Source organism: Stegodyphus dumicola, chromosome 2 (assembly GCF_044657685.1).
Source record: "Stegodyphus dumicola isolate Sdum_Otavi_A_Nest chromosome 2, ASM4465768v1".
Taxonomy (NCBI): Eukaryota; Metazoa; Arthropoda; class Arachnida; order Araneae; family Eresidae; genus Stegodyphus; species Stegodyphus dumicola.
In genome coordinates, this window is record NC_140769.1 from 58166842 (window position 1) to 58188827 (window position 21986).

Sequence of the window (21986 nt, forward strand, 5' to 3'; positions counted from 1 at the left end):
CCCAAAGGATCTAGAAAATGAAAGTATGTTTCGATGTCCATCAACCAAAAAACGAATTGCTACAAAAAATGGATAAACGCATATCCTTTGTTTATCTAACCGTTCCGAAATATGTTTATCAATTTCACGCTGCTCTGCGTGGGGGAGGGGGGACGTTGCGGCGCGCAGTGAACTGGAAGTTGATCTGTCAGCACTATCATTATCTTCAGGTAAGATGTTTTTATTTTATTTGGCTTATAATTCCTCACTAAATGTAGTATTTAATCTCGATGTACTCCGTCTTTGATATGATTTAAATCAAATTCCTCGTCATTATAAATATCACGATTACAAATCAAATAGTTTTCTGGTTGCAATTTTCTAATTTCGGCTATGCGTAAGGTATGCTTTACGCATGTGCGCGTTGAAAGAAATGTTTACTAAAGTAAACAAATAAATATTAAGCTTCTTTTTTTGTAAATTTTGATACCCTTTAGATCATAATTGCTCATTATTTTATAAATTACGGTTTCATATTTTTAATTTTATAATTTCTGCATGCCATCTTACCAGATTTAAACTGATGATCTATAATCCGGAAAAATCGATAATCCGGAATCGCCGAAGTCCCGACGAGTTCGGATTAAAGACTTTTGACTGTATACATTTGAAGATGGAAGAGGCTCAAGAATGGAACATTGAAAAGAAAAAAAAAATTAAAATATAATAATTTCAACTCCTAAATTTTATTGCTGTATTTTATTCTGCACTTTAGGTGCCAGATATCAGTGAAATGTGTTGCAACTAACATTTGAATGCTCTTTAGCTAATTTTTAAGTTTTTGCATCTACCTGAAATATTTAAACTGTAACAACACTTGATATTCTATTGAGTTTTCTTGATTTAGGATTTTCCAAGTCAAATCTGAATATATGTGTACTATTCTCTGGGTTTCTCGCAACAAATTTACTAAAAATTATTTATGATCAATTATCAGACCAAAATAAAATAATCATTCTATAATTTGTACTGAAAACAATAAAGACATTAAGTACAATGGTTAAATAAATAACTTTATTGGCATGGAAGCTATGAAAGTGAAATTAATGTAATTATGCAAAAAAAGTGGATTAATTTCTAAATTAGTGTGAACACTTTTGTATAATTATTATGTCAATAAAAATTACTTGTAATGGAATCACTATGTCTATTTGGTTCATTACCATTTTCTGCCATCAAGAGATCCAAGAATGAAACTGCACAGGAGGTATAGTTACAGTTAGTTACAGTATTAATTTGTATTATTTATAACCAGTCACTACAATATTTGCAGAACAGATCCAAGTTGTTTGTAGAGGCCAGATCAAAAAGAAATAAAAACAAATTGTAGGAGCTGATTAAATTTATTTATTATATTGTACTGGATTTCAGTACTCTTTTTTTAATTTTTCAAAGTAGTATTGGATTAAAACCGCACCGCCATGAAAAGTAGCCAACTCGTTGACATTTTTGTGAATTGGTAAATGGCTTAGAAATAGCATTCTGTTCATAAATAATAATAATAAAAAAAAGGGCAGCATTTTATAAGAAAAAAAAGATGAGAAAAAAATCTATGTGGCCAGTATTTAAATTTTTTGATACAATGGATAATATTCAACGAAATGATGGTTAACATAAAGCATGCAAATGCAAATCCATGTGGTGTGTTGTATGCATTTGCACAGATGCATTTTCAGCAATTTTCTATACTGAAAAAAATTTAGAATATATATATTTTTTCCTATATATTTACTAATGGATTTCTGGCATTTTCTTTATTGCTTTTACTAAAAAAATTAACCTATTTCAATAGTCTAAGACTGTTTAATAGCTCGTAAGCAGTGAAGATTACTTATTCTCTTTTTTCTTTTTCCACTACAACAATTAGCCAAAAATGAATTAATTTCCTTTGTCTAGTCAATATAACATCAAAATTTTAACAGACACCTTTTGCACTCGCAAAACAGTTACACAATCATTTCCCTCCTGCATTCCAAAAAGAGCTTCTCAAAGTCCCCCGACTGTACTAATTCATGCGTTCATTGGTTCGCATTCCAAATTCCTTCTGAATAAGAAGACAGTCACAAACATGTCTACGTTCTCACACTCGCAAGAACAAAAGTTAACTAATTCGTATTTTGGCCATCTCTGTATATAATGTACATTTTAATTTTTACATTTTAATGTACCTTATTTTCTGTAAATATCTTTCAATATTTTTGTTTCATTAATTTGCAAAGATATTTCTTATGTTTATAAGGATTACTTTTAATTATATTTCATAAATTTCACAAAAATTATATCAAGATTACTTAGAATTAACATGATGAGGGTGTCGGGGACACTTTACTCAAGTGAGAGAAAAAGTTTTTTACTACTACTCAATTTAGCAAAAAGTTTTTACTACTACTCAATTTGGCAATAATATCTCATAAAAAATTTATAAGCTAAACGAAACTGCCACATTCATATTGAATTCTACATAGCCCTTCACTTTTATTTATCTCACTTTAAATCTAATTGGGTTAAACTCAACTTACCAGTTTGGTATTATAATTCTTACTTGAGAACCTTCGCATTTATTAATTATTGTTGGTTGATTGGGGGGGGTTTGTTCCCCTTGAAAAGTCAACCAATTTCCGATCAATAACGATAATTACTTAGTTTGTTGATTAATTTTTCATTTTGAAAGTTTCCATTTCAACTTTTTCATAATTTTCCATTTTTAAAAGTTTCCATTTCAACTTTTTCATAATTTTTCACTTTTAAAAGTTTCTATTTCAATTTCATGATTCAAATTGAAGTTCCTTTTAAAATATTTTTCAAGATTCAATTTTAAATGCTTTTAAGTTACTTCATTCAAATACCATTCTAGATAGATAAGGAGATAATATACTCAATAATCCATTAGTAAATATATTATTATTTTATTGCTTTGCAGCTTTTGTGCAAGTATAAGAAATTTATTTCAATTTATTAATGTTTTTAATTTGTTTCTATATACATACAGAGTTAATTTATATAAAGAATGTTATCATTTGGTCTCAGAAACAGTAGGTTATTTCACCATTGCACAACAAATTAATACTCCTTTAATTCGTTAGAAAACATTTGCTATCATAATTTATCATAAATTTATTTTCAGCTTTATTTATCATATCAGTTTCATTTATCATCATGTCATTAAAGTAAGGAACTATTTCTGCTTTAAAATTTAGTGGCTAATTTATTTTATCTTTATTTCACAGAATTTGTATTTGAAAGATATTTTACCGGGAGGTTCAAATGGTTATTATATTCCATTTGTTGCATACTATACACCATGGCCATAAAAGTCCTTATGTTACCACCAATGGCCATATGTAGTGGTGAGAAATAAAAATGTTAAAAAGGGCTTGTACTCTTATAAAATAAATCTTATAAAAATAAAATGTCAAATTTTAATTAAATGCTAATATTTACAAAAACAGAAAATAAAAATACAAATAACTGTACATGAACAAAATAATGGTAAAAAATCTTTAAAATAATAAAACAATATTACAGAAATTACATAATATAAAAGTAAATTCAATTAGATGGCACAATTTGTGGCAAAAGCTGCCAAACATTTTCTTATTCTTTTATGGCAGTTCATACTTTAGCAGCTTCTAAAGTCACATAATGATTTTTTTAAATACTTTTATGTGAAGTTTGGGAATAAATTCTTTTAAAGCTTTTCATTTAAAGAGACAGTCATTAAATCCGAGATATGAAAAGTGAAAGATCATCATGTGATCATACTCAGCTGAAACAAAACAGCTGAAACAACGACAGTGAAAGATCTTACTCAGCTGAAACAATCTGATACCTAACAATAAATTTACTGAAAAGAGATAGCATTATTTAACACCTGTTTCAATTGTAGATTATTTAATATGCAATTGACAGAACTTCAATGAAACCAGATGAGATCCTAAACTTAAGGAACAGAAAGACTAATAAAAGTCAAAGTATGATGATGAAACATAAGGCCTTTTTCTTGCAATAAATAGAGTTAAAAAAAGAACAACAAGTCTAGCAGAAACCCTCAAAAGCTCACAAATGGCCCTAGATATATAGTTCCACTTAAGGGAAGGCTTGATTAAAAAATGAATTAGAATGAATTGCTCGCCCCCACCCTACAATATCATTAATATCATAATAATTTATAATTTTGTTGCACATGGTATGGTAAAAGAATTTTCATACAAATGATTTGTAATTTTTTTTTTAATTTATGAATAGTGCATACATTAAGGAATTTGTATGCTACTTAGTTGATAACAAACTGGAGTTCTGTAATATGAATCTCCAGTAAATCATCATATATTCTCTAGAAATAATGAAAGATCTTTTTAAACACTGGAACAGCTTGAAGTGCTGTCTGTATAAATATGCAAACAATAAATTAACTATAAAAACGAAATTTAATTTTCACATTCAATAAATTTTTACGAATCAAAATTGTTTTAATTTACCAAATGCTTACTAATGAAAATAGAACCATAATTTGCAAATAAATAAAATATGGATTTTATTTTAAATAATTCATCCAGTAAGTCTAAAATGCTGCACAATAAACAGCAGTCTAAACTCAATTCATGAAAATATTTACATACACTTAGTACACTAAAATCTTCTTTGTACAAGATTCAGCCTAGAAATTTCATATCTGCAATAAAAAATAATAAGCATTAAAAAAATAAAAGGTTTCATATTTATCTTATTACAAGTAAACTCAGTTAAGTATCAACTTACAAATAGAAAGAACAGCCTCTCAAGTTTCATGAATTAATATTTTATTACAAACTTGAATCTTGCATGCAAACTATTTTAAATTACACATACCTTTTACTTTGCATGTACTTTAAAATGCCCTATTTATTTATTTTGCAAATTCTAAATTGATCTCTCCCCCCCTTTTTTTTATTATTTTTTTTTTAGATATAAGATTTAAAAAACAGGTAAGATAAATAACTAACATTAATTGTAATAGCCCCTTAACATTTCTTTATAATTTGGTTAGTTCCCCTTTCCATTTTAAAACCTACAATTTCTTATAATAAATTACTATCATTTCAAAATTAATTCTTTTGACATGATTCTACTGACCAGATACTTTTATAATGTTTAAGCCAATCATTATATTAAAACTTGCAAACTGAAACTTAAATTAGCCAAAAGACATAAAGTAAAACCATAACTGAATCATTCTTAGTCTAATCTGCAAAGTACAAGGGTGCATTCCTTTACCACTTCTCTCACTAGCTGGCTTGCTTACTTGAAAAATTCAAAATTTTTTAAAGAAAGGATGCACTTTTTGCATGAATTTAGCCATGCATGCTTTATAAAAAATATATGCCTAGAATAAAGCATTGTTTTATGAAGAATAAAATATTCAACTGGCTATGACCTGATGCATCATCTTTATGTACCGAGCTCTCTCACTTCATAATTATTGTAGCATCATCAATATCTAAATTAACATACAAACACACACACTTTCTCTCACACACACATACATGTAGTTGGCATAGCTGGCATATGAAGGACATACTGGAACTATTATTATTTAATTTAGATTAAATTATGAACACCTCAAACCTTCCCTTGAATGAAAGGAAAACCCCTTGGGGCCACCAATAAATAAATATCTTTATCATTAAGCAAAATGTACAACTTGACATACAAACAAATTGCATTTAAATTATTATACACAGGAATCAAATACAACATAATACAATACAGTAACATAATTAATACACATACATAAGAACAACTTGTACAGAACATATCTTTGGCATAATCATGCTCCATTAAACAATCACACCCAGTTCAATAGGACTCCTTTCATAGAAGTTCATTGAAATACTTTATTTCTTCTGGTCTTTTCATTTTCATACAACTTATATTTCAAATTAGCTTATTTAAACAACTGAAACTACAAACTGTTAATTAAAGTTCAAATACAGAGTCTGCCTGAATTCATAATCATCTTTAATTTCTTCAAATAATTTATTAATCATAATGATTTCCACAAAGAAAGAGTACTATTTGTTGCTTTAAGTGGGTACATTCTGAATTCAAACTAGATTGATTCCCTTCAAGTTTCAGCTTATACTTCATATTTACAGTTTTGCAATTAGTGTATTCTGGGTCTTCAGAACAATTCCTTAGTTCTGCCCCAATCCTGAATGAGCACATATTTGCTGCATCTTGACTGAAAGTGTTTAACATTTGAAACATATAGTAACATATATTTAGGCTCGTATCACACACGGATCTGTTCCACATGAACAACTGTTTCAAACATTTTTTCTGCTTGGTTTACTACTGAAAGAAAGACACACAATTTTTTTCTTCCTTTTGAACAAATTGCAAGTTGTTCATTTTCAACAAATCAGCTCTCAGCGTTTTTGTAATGGAGAACCAGTTTGCCCTGTGTTAACCCCAAAGTGATCTGTGGGGATTGGCTGTTGTGACAAAGCAGAAAATTTTTTACAAACAGTTGTTCTCCTGAAACAAACAGATGTCTGATAGCAGCCTTACTGTCACTGAAGACCATTATAAGTTGAGCTTTCTGGTCGCAGCCACAGACTTAAAATTTTGTGACAGAACTTGAGCCGACCAATGCAATCTACCATTTTTCCTCTTATTAGGAACAGAAGATCAATCCCATCTCTGAAGATTTCATTTTGCCACTCTAAGGTGTCAATAACGTAAACTGAATTACATTTCACCATCTATATCATACAGTACAAAAGCTATTCGCACATTTTTTAGATGATTTTGCTTTTCTTAAAAATGAATTGTCTGCTTGTGAATTACTTTTTAAACTGAAGCTATGTTTTTGAAAGTATAAATTATCATTTGCTTCTTGACAGGTTTGTTTTCATGCAAAATAGCACTTTTAAAGAAGCAATGGATGGAAGGCAATGTTTGTGTGTTTTAAAAATTATTCGTATCTAGTTATTCAAAGCTGCTGTGTAAGCCATAGCTTTTGAAATCTCAAGCTACTATAGGTATTATTGTCCAAAAAAAGGGGGGCAATGTCAATGTTTGGCTTTAAGTGGAAAAATTGTTCCAAATACAAACCCAAGGAAAAATCACAATGTTCCAAATGTTGTTAAAGTAAGATCTTTAACATTGAAAAATCCACTGTTAATTTCCCGGGAAAAAAAATTTAACAAGAAACAAATATCAAGGCCATACTCTTCACTCATATAGTACATCTCCTGACATATCACTCATGAACTTTCGTGCTTTTCGGCTTTTAAACGGATTATCCAAACCTTGACCTACAACCCTCCTTGGACTTTGAAAAGCTATTCAAGAAGAATAGGATAAAATATCTCTTCAGATACTACAAAAGGCTTCATCGTCTTGGAAATTATGATGTAGGAAGATAGTGAAGAATAAGAATTATCAAACAGAACATTTTAAACATAACAATTTGAAGTAAAATATCTTTGTAAATACAATGAAAATTGTCTAACAAGTGTGTGAGCAGCCTCTGTATTATTTTTGGTTTTTTTCTTTACAGGTCATTTGATCTGCAAATCATCTTTCAATAATACACTGACTTTCACTTCTCCATCCAGTTTATCACTTTCATTCTTATTTGAACATTCCACAACCAAACCACCATTATTAACCTTTCATACATTTCAAATTCCAATTTTAAGTTCAACAGGATTTATCACTTCTACTATTTGGGATTTTATCTCTTAAGATTACCTTATTATTAACACCAATTTACCACTCTTCTTCGGCACATCAACAAGGCATGCTTTTTACTCTTTTTTATTTTGTCCCACTTGCGAAGTCTTTTTCTCCATATTTCTTTGTTCTATTACAAAGTTCTATTACTAGTGAAAGAAAGACACACAATTTTCTTCTTCCTTTTGAACAAATTGCAAGTTGTTCATTTTCAACAAATCAGCTCTCAGCGTTTTTGTAATGGAGAACCAGTTTGCCCTGTGTTAACCCCAAAGTGATGTGTGGGGATTGGCTGTTGTGACAAAGCAGAAATTTTTTACAAACAATTGTTCTCCTGAAACAAACAGATGTCTGATAGCAGCCTTACTGTCACTGAAGACCATTATAAGTTGAGCTTTCTGGTCGCAGCCACAGACTTAAAATTTTGTGACAGAACTTGAGCCGACCAATACAATCTACCATTTTTCCTCTTATTAGGAACAGAAGATCAATCCCATCTCTGAAGATTTCATTTTGCCACTCTAAGGTGTCAATAACGTAAACTGAATTACATTTCACCATCTATATCATACAGTACAAAAGCTATTCGCACATTTTTTAGATGATTTTGCTTTTCTTAAAAATGAATTGTCTGCTTGTGAATTACTTTTTAAACTGAAGCTATGTTTTTGAAAGTATAAATTATCATTTGCTTCTTGACAGGTTTGTTTTCATGCAAAATAGCACTTTTAAAGAAGCAATGGATGGAAGGCAATGTTTGTGTGTTTTAAAAATTATTCGTATCTAGTTATTCAAAGCTGCTGTGTAAGCCATAGCTTTTGAAATCTCAAGCTACTATAGGTATTATTGTCCAAAAAAAGGGGGGCAATGTCAATGTTTGGCTTTAAGTGGAAAAATTGTTCCAAATACATACCCAAGGAAAAATCACAATGTTCCAAATGTTGTTAAAGTAAGATCTTTAACATTGAAAAATCCACTGTTAATTTCCCGGGAAAAAAAATTTAACAAGAAACAAATATCAAGGCCATACTCTTCACTCATATAGTACATCTCCTGACATATCACTCATGAACTTTCGTGCTTTTCGGCTTTTAAACGGATTATCCAAACCTTGACCTACAACCCTCCTTGGACTTTGAAAAGCTATTCAAGAAGAATAGGATAAAATATCTCTTCGGATACTACAAAAGGCTTCATCGTCTTGGAAATTATGATGTAGGAAGATAGTGAAGAATAAGAATTATCAAACAGAACATTTTAAACATAACAATTTGAAGTAAAATATCTTTGTAAATACAATGAAAATTGTCTAACAAGTGTGTGAGCAGCCTCTGTATTATTTTTGGTTTTTTTCTTTACAGGTCATTTGATCTGCAAATCATCTTTCAATAATACACTGACTTTCACTTCTCCATCCAGTTTATCACTTTCATTCTTATTTGAACATTCCACAACCAAACCACCATTATTAACCTTTCATACATTTCAAATCCCAATTTTAAGTTCAACAGGATTTATCACTTCTACTATTTGGGATTTTATCTCTTAAGATTACCTTATTATTAACACCAATTTACCACTCTTCTTCGGCACATCAACAAGGCATGCTTTTTACTCTTTTTTATTTTGTCCCACTTGCGAAGTCTTTTTCTCCATATTTCTTTGTTCTATTACAAAGTTCTATTACTAGTGAAAGAAAGACACACAATTTTTTTCTTCCTTTTGAACAAATTGCAAGTTGTTCATTTTCAACAAATCAGCTCTCAGCGTTTTTGTAATGGAGAACCAGTTTGCCCTGTGTTAACCCCAAAGTGATCTGTGGGGATTGGCTGTTGTGACAAAGCAGAAAATTTTTTACAAACAGTTGTTCTCCTGAAACAAACAGATGTCTGATAGCAGCCTTACTGTCACTGAAGACCATTATAAGTTGAGCTTTCTGGTCGCAGCCACAGACTTAAAATTTTCTGACAGAACTCGAGCCATTAGATTTTGACATGTGACTGCTTGCCATGTGACTACTTGGCATCATTAGCAAACGTAGGCAACAGTTTCTGCTGAAACATTGAAACCCCACTTCTAATCCGCCCATCAGCAAGCAATTTCCAATGCTTGTGAAACAATTAATCAGGGCTGTGGAGTCGGTAGAGAAAATGACCGACTCCGACCCCTGGAATTTTAATGACTCTGACTCCTTCATATATATGTAAACATATACATATGGGTACAGCTTATTTTTTTAATGTAAAAGAAGTAATAGATGCTACAGGGGAAAAAATGATGCTTAGCAAATTTTTTATATTAATTAGCATTTATTATAAAATGGAAAAACTGGCATTAGTGATTTCTAAGAAACAAAACTTCGGCAAGATCTTCTTTGTTAGAGGACCATAGATCCGATTTGATAACCTTCAGAACTGAGAACTTTCCACACTGACTTGAGTAAGAAGAAGAGCTGTTACTGTTACTTCCTTTAACTTTTCAGGATAGATTTTTATAAGCTATAAAAGAGGTGTCTTGCAAGAGCAAACATATTTATCTATTTCTTCAAAGGCCGTGTATAAATCTTGTTCGTATTTTTATATATAAATTTGTTTGTATATTTTATATCTTGGTTATTATTATTTTTATATCTTGGTTATTTATTTTCATTCACTTTGCCTTAGCCTTTTCAATATTATCCAAATATTTCTCAAAATCTAATTCATCAGTGGAAGAGGATGACAGAGACTCAGTTGTGACATCTGCAGTTTGACTGTCCGGATTTGAATACTCTAGTTATTCTGAGAATAATTTCATTCTTAATGAAAGTTCATAGATGGTTTTCTTTGCCTTTTTAATTTGTTTGTCATCCAACAAAATTTGGCATTTTGGATCTACATATATTCAACCCAGCATGATCTTATTTCTAGCAAACTAGTTACTCTTTTCTTCATTGAAGAAATGATTCCTTCTGCAATAAACCCTTCATTTCAGAAAGAACAAACGCCACATGAGATTAGTAACTAAATGAATCTTGTCTCTTAATTCTTCAGATTGTAGCGTTTTGGTGGCTATATACAATATAGAAAGAAGAGTTTCCAATTCTGCAAGATCATTCCACAGTCTTTCTGTTAGTGAAATATTAGGGTTATTTACATCTTCTGAAAAAGTTCTTAATCCTAACAATCACTATATCATCAAATATGTACTTCTCCATTGCGTTGCTCCTTTTCTGGAAGATCATTTCACAGTCTTTCTGTTAGTGAAATAATATCAGGGTTATTTATATCTTCTGAAAACGTTCTTAATCCTAACAACCACTATATTATCAAATATGTACTTCTCCATTACGTTGCACCTTTTTCTACTCGCTTCCTAAGAATGGCATCAATTTTGGGAGTTCTTGCTGCTTACCTAAATTCACCAATGAGATTAGTAACTAAATGAATCAGTTTAATCAATAATGCCAAATATCAGGTCCATCCTGCTCCCTTATATTTATTTACTATTATTTCAATAAAATGGAAATTAACTATTTATTAATGTATATAGTCCATAAATAAAAATATTAACTTAGTTTGTCATTAATTTTTTTTTAATTCACTTTAATTTTATTTCAAATTCAAACTGTTCAACAAAAACTGGAGTCGGAGACGACGACGACGTGTTTTTTAGCAACTCCAACTCCGACTCCTTTTACCCAAAAATCTACTCTATTCCTATTCCGATTCCGACTCCACAGCCCTGCAATTAATACAAAAAAGAACTTTTGAGCATTTAATATTTTGTTCTTCAGAGTCACATTAATCCTTGTATACTATCTCGCCTCTATCTCACTTATAACTATACGTTCTGACCATTTCATTACTTTCAATAACAGACTCTGTTGGCACGTTTTTATAATTTTTCTGACATTTTCATGGAGTTCAGTATTAGACTGTCTCCCATAGGAGACAGAGCCCCTACATCATTATTAGATCCTGAACCACTAAGAAGTATGCAATGAAAATATAAATTTCAAAATCTCGCAATTCTCTTAAGCCTATATATACATAGTAGAAGTTCAGAAATCCACAAAACTTGGGACCAGAGGTTGTGCAGATGTTAGGATTTTGCAGATTTCAAGACAGAAAAGATAAATCATAATATTCAGACTAAAAGTGCAAAATAAATAAGGCATATTAGATACATTTAATTAAATTATTATATACATTATTGCAATAACTTACTATATGCGTTAAATTATTATTACATATATAAATTGATTATATTATTCATTGTATTATATATACACAGCATCGAGGTTTGCCAATTTCGCCTCACGCAAAGATTTCTGGTTTTGAATTCCGGTGTTAAAATCACTGTTGCTATAAAATTTCAACAGCTTTTCTTTATTTTTCCGTATATCATACACAATCATATCACAATTCCATATGATTCTGCTATAAAATGCACCTATCTCCATCTTTTGCAGAATTTGCACTTTTTGCATTACCGTCAATGCAACATGTTTATGTTTTTCAACGTTGCAAGCAGTAAAATCATGAGTGCATTTCTTATCTGCAATTGTATTAAAAAGGCCTGAAATTTAAAATATTCTTAATTTATTCACAAAATATCCGGATAAAAAAAGGCAGCACTAAATAATCTCATGAAATAACAAAGCTTAGAAAATACAACAACGTGAATCATAAACTTGAAAGAAGAGTTGAGTGAATCGTCTGCTTTCTTACCTCAATGCAGATTAGAGGAGAAAAAACTTTTATCATGATATCAATAATTTGGTATTTCCGTTATGACTCATTATTATTCGGTAAATATTTTTTCTTCAATATTTCATACTCAAAGTTGCGGTTTCCGGAACCTATAAACTGAATGTTTATATTTTGAGAGGCAACATGAATTTCAGGAGTTGGCGGATTTTCGGTATTTGACTGTACAGTCAAAAGGCGTCTTTCTGTGCATGCACCGCATTGATGCATGTGCATAGGCGTTTACAAGTGCGCGCAAGTCTTTTACGACTGCGCGTATGCGTCTGTGCAAGCGCAGAATACATTTTCGCATGCGCGTTTAATGTATAACGGACAGTATAAGCTAAAATTATCTAATTATCTATTTCAGTTAATGTTGATGATTGCTTTGTTCCTTAATCTTCGAATTGGATCCGGCTTATTATTTTTTGCAGACTGTAAGAGCAATTTTATAAAAGTAAGCTTGCACTTTCGATTATGTCAAATAGAATTTCCGATGCTGGAGCTCCCAAAGGATCTAGAAAATGAAAGTATGTTTCGATGTCCATCAACCAAAAAAAAAATGAATTGCTACAAAAAATGGATAAAGGCATATCCTTTGTTTATCTAACTGTTCCAAAATCTGTTTATCAATTTCACGCTGCTCTGCGCGTGGGGGAGGGACATCGCGGCACACAGTGAACTGGAAGTTGATCTGTCAGCACTATCGTTATCTTCAGGGCAGATGTTTTTATTTTATTCGGCTTATAATTCCTTACTAAATGTAGTATTTAATCTCGATGTACTCCGTCTTTGATATGATTTAAATCAAATTCCTCGTCATTATAAATATCATGATTACAAATCAAATAGTTTTCTGGTTGAAATTTTCTAATTTCGGCTATGCGTAAGGTATGCTTTACGCATGCGCGCGTTGAAAGAAATGTTTAATAAAGTAAACAAATAAATATTAAGCTTTTTTTTTTTTTTTTTTTTTTTTTTTTTTTTTTTTTTGTAAATTTTGATACCCTTTAGATCATAATTGCTCATTATTTTATAAATTATGGTTTCATATTTTTAATTTTATAATTTCTGCATGCCATCTTACCAGATTTAAACTGATGATCTATAATCCGGAAAAATCGATAATCCGGAATCGCCGAAGTCCCAACAAGTCCGGATTAAAGACTTTTGACTGTATATATATATTTTTACTTAAAACACTTTTCAACTATATTAGCCTCCCCTTAACAAAAGAATCATCATCAGAACAGTAGTACAAAACCATCAACAGGATGAATAGTAAAATCACCATCAGAATGCAATGCATCAGAATACTTGGTGAATTGCAAAATGTAAATGTTATTGCTTTAAGTTTTTGCATTTTTCAATTCACCAAATTTCTTCATTTTCTAACAGTTATTTTACTGTTGACCTACATACGTATGTTTCCAGCGAAGCAAAAATTTTGGTACTTTCGTATAATGTTGGCTACTATTGAAAGTAGTTAGAAAAGCTGCATCAATTGTTCCTGCAGAATTCTGAGCAGCACTTCTATATGCATCTCTTATGATAAAACATCTGTCAGTATCTCAGCACGAATCAATCAAACAGCCACTGCTGCATAAGTATTAAACTCTTTTCATGCTTGTGCTTTGTAAAAAGTTTTTGGTCAATTTCTTCTATTTTATTCTCCTTTGATTTTACTAGAAATTGTGAATGCTATGAGTGCAAACTTCCCTCAGGTGATAGTTTCAATCTTTTGCCGTTTTGTCACCCATATCCAGTTGTTCGCTTTCCCATTCAACTGATGTTAATTCCCTCAACCAGCTGTAATGAACCATGTGCAGTCACAGATGTGATTCTATTGCCCTTAAACTTCTCCCCTCCCCCAAATGGAAGAAAAAAATACAGCAATAACAGCTAATTTATAGCCTTATTCATAAAAACAAAAAGTGGCTTACCAAAAATCAATCGAAGTTACATCAAATGAAAGCGCAGATGTTATGAATGCGTCGTAACATCACTCTCATCCATAACTGGTGCTAAATCATGCTGCTCTGTGATAGTTTTACGAATGACAGGATAATATGTAAACACCAAATCTCTTCAAGTTTTAACAGTTTTAATACACATTCTTCTAGATCATTTTGATAAAAGTTTATTTCTATATGTATCATTTTCTTCCACATTTGCCCGAATTCACTTTGAGGGAAAATTAGAGTACTTAAAGGTAATATTTTTTTAATTTGCTTTTTAATTGATAAATTTATTACTTCTAAAGGGTGAATTTTTAATTAATCACATTCATTTTAATAAACTTAATACATTTAAGTAAATCAAGATAATCATTTTTCATCTGAATGTGAATGTAAAAGGCTTACATTCACATTCAGATGAAAAATATTGGAAGTTGACAGCATAAAATGGAATTTATGATGCTGCAAAGTGCATTGCAAAAAAAAAAAAAAAAAAAAAAAAAGAGAGAGAGAGAGAGAGAGAGAACTGTTTTAAAATGTATTACGCCCAGGTGATATATTAATTTAGATCTAGTAATTTCAAGATGTGCAATATGAAATGCCAAGCTATGTAAAATAAATTTGTAACTCATATTAGCATCTACGAAAAAAGCTACTATTAACACATTAACTGGCATCTATGAGAATACTCACAGTTGGCAACTTGGGTTTACTTGCCAGTTACGAGATAACTCATTACTGATCAACTTGCCTAAATGAACAAGTGTGAATACCGCTATAGTAAAGGCATGCAATGTTTAGGTGTTTGGAATGCTAGAAGAGACTAAATAATACAATTGGCATACTAAAATGGATCATTTATTTCTGAAAACTAAGTGTTTAGACTGGAAAATCTCCACACACACTTAGGAAATGTTATAAGCATGTTGCTCAAATTTGTGCTTGGTGACTCGCGTAAGACTAATGGAAAATAGCATACTGCATGTGAGAAGTTTTGTGTAAATGCACAGAAAAGGTGAGCACTATTTATCTAGTTCCGGATTATCTCACAGTTGCGATAGCGAGCAAAAATATTATTTCATATACCAGCTATGAGTATGCATGTGTGAATTTAGTTATTACTAAAAGTATCTGTTGTATCTATATTTAAATAATAAAACAATAGAAAATAATTTAAAGACATAAAAATGCAGACAGGATCTTCACGTGTGTATGAATATACACCCTAATCTGCTTTAACAGCAAACCCATTAGGTTAAAGAGGTAACAATAATACTTAGTAAACTTTTTGACCACACATATAAAAATATACACACGTAAATTTTTATGAGCTGATACGGAATATGAATATGTTTCATCATCCTTCATTTTATAAAAAATCATTAAGAGTATTTTCACAGCAGGATATATTGGTAAGAAAAATTAATTATTTTCACATCTGCAACAAGAATTGTTGCATAATAATGAAGACCCTTTTATCTGTTATAAAACATATTTGCAAATGACTTCTAATTTGTTTACTATAATATAAACTGTAGCCAAAACAGAAATTACACATAGTTAGCACATAGATGACTTACACGATTAATTTAAACCAGTATTGCGAATGACTGTATGCAGAAAATCAGAAAATAAAATAATATTTCACCCCTAAGCAAATGACTATACATGAAACTATTTATTGCGGTTAGTCAACTTTTATTTTACTAATATAGATCTGCATCAAATGCTCTGACATATATAATGGAATGCAGTTTCTTTCATAATACCTAGCTCTTCCATGTTCTAATAATCTACAATTTCTAATGAAGAATTTTTAATAACTACCATAAACAATACAAAAAATTAACATATAAAGCAAAGTAATAAATGGTAAATGGTTTCATTCATTAAGGATATCACTTAACGAATGAAACCATTTACACTGCTAATTAATTTAAGTTGTACAAAAACATTTAACAAGAAGCTGAAACAAAATATTATAAAATAACTTACCATATATACAACACTAAAATGTCTACTCTCATAGCCACTGTTCTGTGCTACTTGCTGATAAGTCCAATAGTTTCCAAGCTGCTTTTGGGTCTAACTCACTTTGATCTCGACAAAGAGCCCATACATAGTGTATCCTTAAAACTTTATCCTAAACAAATGAAAGGAAAAATATCTTCATCCTAGATTTTTTTTTAAAAAAAGTAAATACGCTAATATTAAGGAATATTATGAGTTTAGAAATTCCAGTTTTGATAATAGTTCAAATTTGGTAAAACCATAATTATATAAAAGTTAATTTTAAAAATATTACAAATAGTTACTATTTTACTATTATATTTACTATGATCATTTTTTAAAAAAATAAGACAAAGCACAAAATATAAGAGGTCTTAAGCTTTTGAATGTACCAAGCAACATCAAAGAATAGAATCAAGATAAAGAACAGAATGGTGAAGAAATATGTAAAAAAGAAAGGAAAATAAAAATTCCTAGAATAAACAACCATGGAAAAACTCACAAAACCACAGAGGATACCCCCACATAGCATCCCCCATTTTAAAAGGAATTCCTAAGGTGAAGTACTCCCCAGTTTTCCACTTTTCACTGGTTTAATACTTATTCCTTCAGCATTTTCCTAAAGACAGCTTCAAATGTCCAAAAGCTTGACACCAGTCCAACTCTGATCAGTATCACAAGTATTTTAAAACTTATTCATTACTGCTATAAGCAAGTTAAAATTGTGTCAACTTAAACTCATATGCTAGAAAAACAATAACAGTCTTCTAATGCATTAAATTTATTATTTGTTTCTGAAGCATAATGAATTAAATAAATATATAACCCTATGAAACTTCCCTAAGATAATTAGCCAAGATTCCAAATCATTATGAATATTTGTTAAGGTCATCACTTAAAAGAACATAACTATCAGCAATGTTCAATACCATTATTTGATTATATTCACCAAAATACTGGTCACTTTCAGATATGCTCTTTGGAAAGCTTTTTCATTGCATCTGGTAACAAAGTATTTACACAGATCTAATTGCTGTTTATTTCAGTTAAGCAAAACTACAGATATAGCTTGTAAAATAAAGAATGCCAGACACATGAATATTTCTAATAGTTAAGACTATTAAAATTCAATTCCTGGTACAAAAGACAAATAAATGGAAGAAATTTCCAATTTAAAATTATAAAAACAACCACATTACTTGTTATCAACTTGAATATCAAAAGCCTAGATTTAAAATTATATGAGATTTGGGAGGGGGAATGTATTTCAGATATAAAAGTCAATATATTTCGCAGGCCTTAAATGTATGAAAGTATAACATATCCGATTATGAAATCTTGTTGACTATGAAAGTTGGTGGAGATATTGCCAACCTCATGCCAATAATTCTGGTAAAAATTTAAAGAATTATATCATTATTTTAGTTCATTAGATAATCAAGATGTACAAGTTACAGATAGAGCATATAAAAACTCACATTTGTCATAGCATTTCATTTGCCATCACCACTGTTTATCAATTTACAAATAAAGTTGTTTATCGTGCATATTAATCACGTTTCTTAATACCAGGAATCCATAACTTTAAAAATATTCCACCACACACTTTTCCGTGGAAAGCAGGTTCAAACTTTAATTATTTTTTCAAAATATGAGGGGAAAAACCAGATAAATAGCAGTTACCTTATATTCCTTCTTTACAAAACTAAAACAGTTTACAAAAATTAATCGGATTTGCACACAACGAAGGAAAAGATTTTAGAATTGTGTTGTGACAACTTGTTTATCCATTAACTCGTTCCGGATGGGCATCCCATATATGCATTTCCTAATGTCTCTTACAGCCAGGTGCCCTATCCTCGCATCACTAGAAATTGCATTCAGAGGACGAACGATGCGTATATGCATTTTAAGTTGGAACGTTTTTCTGGAGACCACTAGATGGCATCCTACGCCCATTGCTTATGAAATGAATACAGTTTTAGGTTCTTGATCTTGAGTTTGATATATTCTGCCCAACTTTGATATTTTACTCATCAACTGTTGCGAGGGTGATGGTGGGGGAAAACGTAAACAGAGGTAGGCTCTTTAAATCGTGGCATGCTAATATAAACATTCACCTGTCTGATTTATATCCAATTCCTTTTTTTATTCTATTTTTTTCCGATACTATATATGGTCTTATCCTTATCATCCCAGCCCACTTATTGCAGAAATCCAAGCACTCCTGAAAGCTAGATCGTCGGCATCTCCACTCCACATATCCTGGATTAAAGGCTCATTTTGGGCACCAGGGAAATGAGGAGGTGGACTTACTCGCAAAGGAGGCCACACAGAACATAGATGCACAGCAAGAGGTACTGCTTCCCAAAAGCAGCATTAAAAGAACAATGTGGAAGGATGCTCTAATCCACTGGCAAGAGGACTGGGATTCCATTTCACAGGGCAGATGCGCGTGCGAGTTCTTCCACAGGGTCAGTACAGACAGGTTAATTTCAGACCCACATATAACGCGTTTCATAACTGGACATGGGCCATTTCCCAGTTACTTTTATGATAGGAACCTAACAACTACCAACTTCTGTGTATGTGGAGATGTGGGCAAGCCTGATCATTATCTGACATCATGCCCACTTACATGAGACTTCCACCACGCTCTGCCAACTACAAATACAGCCGCTTACAAAAGATTTATGGTCAAGCAACCTTTAATACAGAGGAAAATACAACTAATGATGCAAAAACTCGAAGAGCTAGGCACTGAACTCATTAGTGCGGAACACGGTCCAATAGCCATAGGAGTCCTAACTTTTACATGGATATTAATCTCTTTACACCAGTTAATGCAATGCCAATGCATAACTTTAATGCTCAATCTAATCGAATAGGGAAATGCACATTTTATTTTATGTATGTATTAATGTAATGTATGTATGCATGTACTAATATAATGTATAACAATGTATATAGTTATAAGTTGTACAATTTGCACTGGTATATGTCTGTAGAGTTTAGAAAATTTTTATTATTGTAAGTACTAATATATCCAGTGCACCTATTAATGTATCAAATGAACCTTTTTTATGAAACGTATGTGTTAATGTAATGTATGTGTGCCTGTATTATTTATATATATAGTTATAAGCTACATAATATGCACTGGTACAGCTTTGCAATATGTCTGTAGAGTTTAGCAAATTTTATTATAGTATGTATTAATATATTGAGTGCACTATTAATGTATTATGTAATTACATTGATATATTGAATGCACTTTTCGTGTTATGTATGTATCAATGTAATGGACGTGTGTATGTGTTATTAATGGATAATATATATAGTTATAAGTTGCGTAATGAGCATTGGTATTGCTCTCCAAAATGTCTGTAGAGTTTAGGTACTTTTTTTTATTGTATGGCTTAAATCGAGTGCACTATTAATGTATAGTGTATTAATATATCGAATGCACTTTTTATGTTATCTGTGTATTAATGTATTGTATGCATGTAATATTAATGTATAATATATACAGCTATAGGTCATACAATGTGCATTGATACCACTCTGTAGTGTCTGTATATAGTTCAGGAAATTTTATTATTATACATATTAATTTATTGTCCCTGCGTCGACTATTATAATAGTGCATTATTAATGTATAATGTAATACGATGCATTACTATTATGATAATTCAACATAGTAACAGCACTTTTTGATGTATCTTTATATTGTATAATAAGCATTGTTATTGTAGGAATCCACAATATCCCTGTTTTCCTCCATCTGCCCCTGTTTGCAATATTCTTTTTCTGAACAGTTGCGGGATTCGGATGATACCCGAATAGTCAGTGAAAGCAGCCCGGGTGTCTCGACCCTGCTCTCACCTGTCACCTATATATGGTCTTTTAAGGTTACTATGTGAAATTTTTTTATGTTTTGCATTGCCTTCATATATATTTTGGTTTCTTCTCTTTTTATTTCAGAAAGCCTCACCTCCAGTCTATTGTGGCGGGAAGGCGCTATTTATCAGAGGAAGAATACACTCGTATGGTTAATGAATCATTTGCTAACACAGATGAGAGTGATGATTCATTTTCTAAAGAGTTAGAAAGTGATACTTCTCTGTGCTTTGAGATTTACCACAGTCTTCATTTTAAATTGTGTTACTTCTTACTGTAAATAGCCTTTATTGTGTTGTTTTATTAATTTTAGACTTTATTAGTGGATTTTATCAATTAAAACTTTGCAATAATTTGAATAGCATTTCCAAAAATTATTTTACAAGATAAGCAAATTTTAAATATATTTTCACGTAAAATAAAGAAAAAAAGTTTATTAAGTGCTAATGTTAACATATATAAGAGTTCAAGTAATAATCTAAAATGATAACCAAAAATTACAATGCTAGAAGTGAAACTTTATATATATATATATATAATTAGGCTTAGCAATGCAAAACGCCCATCCTGTATGGTGAATGCCTTCGATTCCCTTCCGTCCCGCATGAGTGTCTTAAACAAAGGTGCACAGACGCAAAAGGGTTAATGGAGTTAAATCACACTATTTGATGAATACCTTAAGCATGCTTTATAATGGCTTTCATTTGCTTAATGTTTCAGGCGGGAGAGGCGTTTAAACAATCTAAAATATCCCAGTTACTTTCTGGTTAATTGGGCTTTTACTGTATGAGTATTCCAAATTATGAACAGAAGAACAATTAAGACTCTATACCTTTGATAACCATTAAAATTTCCTACCTTATAAGAAAACACGTATAGCTTATTAAAAAAGCAGTAAAAATTCATGGAAAGCAGTGGTACTGAGATCATAAATCACAAAAATTGAAATTAAATAAGCAATATAAATGTTGCTCTAACATTCTCCAATTGTTAAAGAAAAAGCAAAACTTTTCAAAGTATAGAAAACCTGTCAAGACCATGAATAATAAGGTGCCCCTTTCATGCACAAGGATCAAGAACTTTATATAAATATATATTAACAGTAATTCTTTATTCTGTGTATTTTAGAATTTACTATATATGTCCAAAAAAGATTTCTAATATGTAATACTTTCTAATAAGAAGAGAAAATGATAATTAAAATTCACAATATTTTTTTTTTTTTTTTTACTTCAACAAATTTTACCTAGAATGTACATACTGTTATTTAAATATTACAGCCTTAGACCTCCAATGGAAAACTGAGAAGACACAGTTTAAAACAAATAAAAGAAGAGTGATTGTATGCATATGGGTGTCTGTAAAAGAAGTGATTGTAAGGAATCATATGTATATTCTAAATTAATGCTTTTATTGCATTTCAATTTGCATAACTGCAAATAAAAACTCAGAGATTTTTAGTACACCTCCACGTGAGTACCATTTGTAGTTATTAAATCTAAGCATATATTTTACTTTCACTCCACACGTTCAAAAACACTATTGGTGTGATTTAGTCCTACCGTTTCTGTAATTAGCGCATGCACGTCTAAAGAGGTCAAGTCCACTCCATAGTCTTTCCAGCAAACAA

At 30.9% G+C, this 21986-nt stretch overlaps 1 protein-coding gene across 1 annotated transcript in view; it reads right to left on the reverse strand.

Moving 5' to 3' along the window:
* Positions 1-4548: 4548 nt before the first annotated feature.
* Positions 4549-21986, reverse strand: part of LOC118197379 (mitochondrial import inner membrane translocase subunit TIM44) — a 71525-nt gene continuing 54087 nt past the window's right edge. The window contains exons 15-16 of the mRNA XM_035368888.2: positions 16442-16589; positions 4549-4711 (exon numbers count right to left, since the gene is read on the reverse strand). Coding sequence (XP_035224779.2) covers positions 16470-16589 — 120 coding nt within the window. The 3' untranslated portion in view covers positions 4549-4711; positions 16442-16469. The remainder of the gene's footprint in view (positions 4712-16441; positions 16590-21986) is intronic.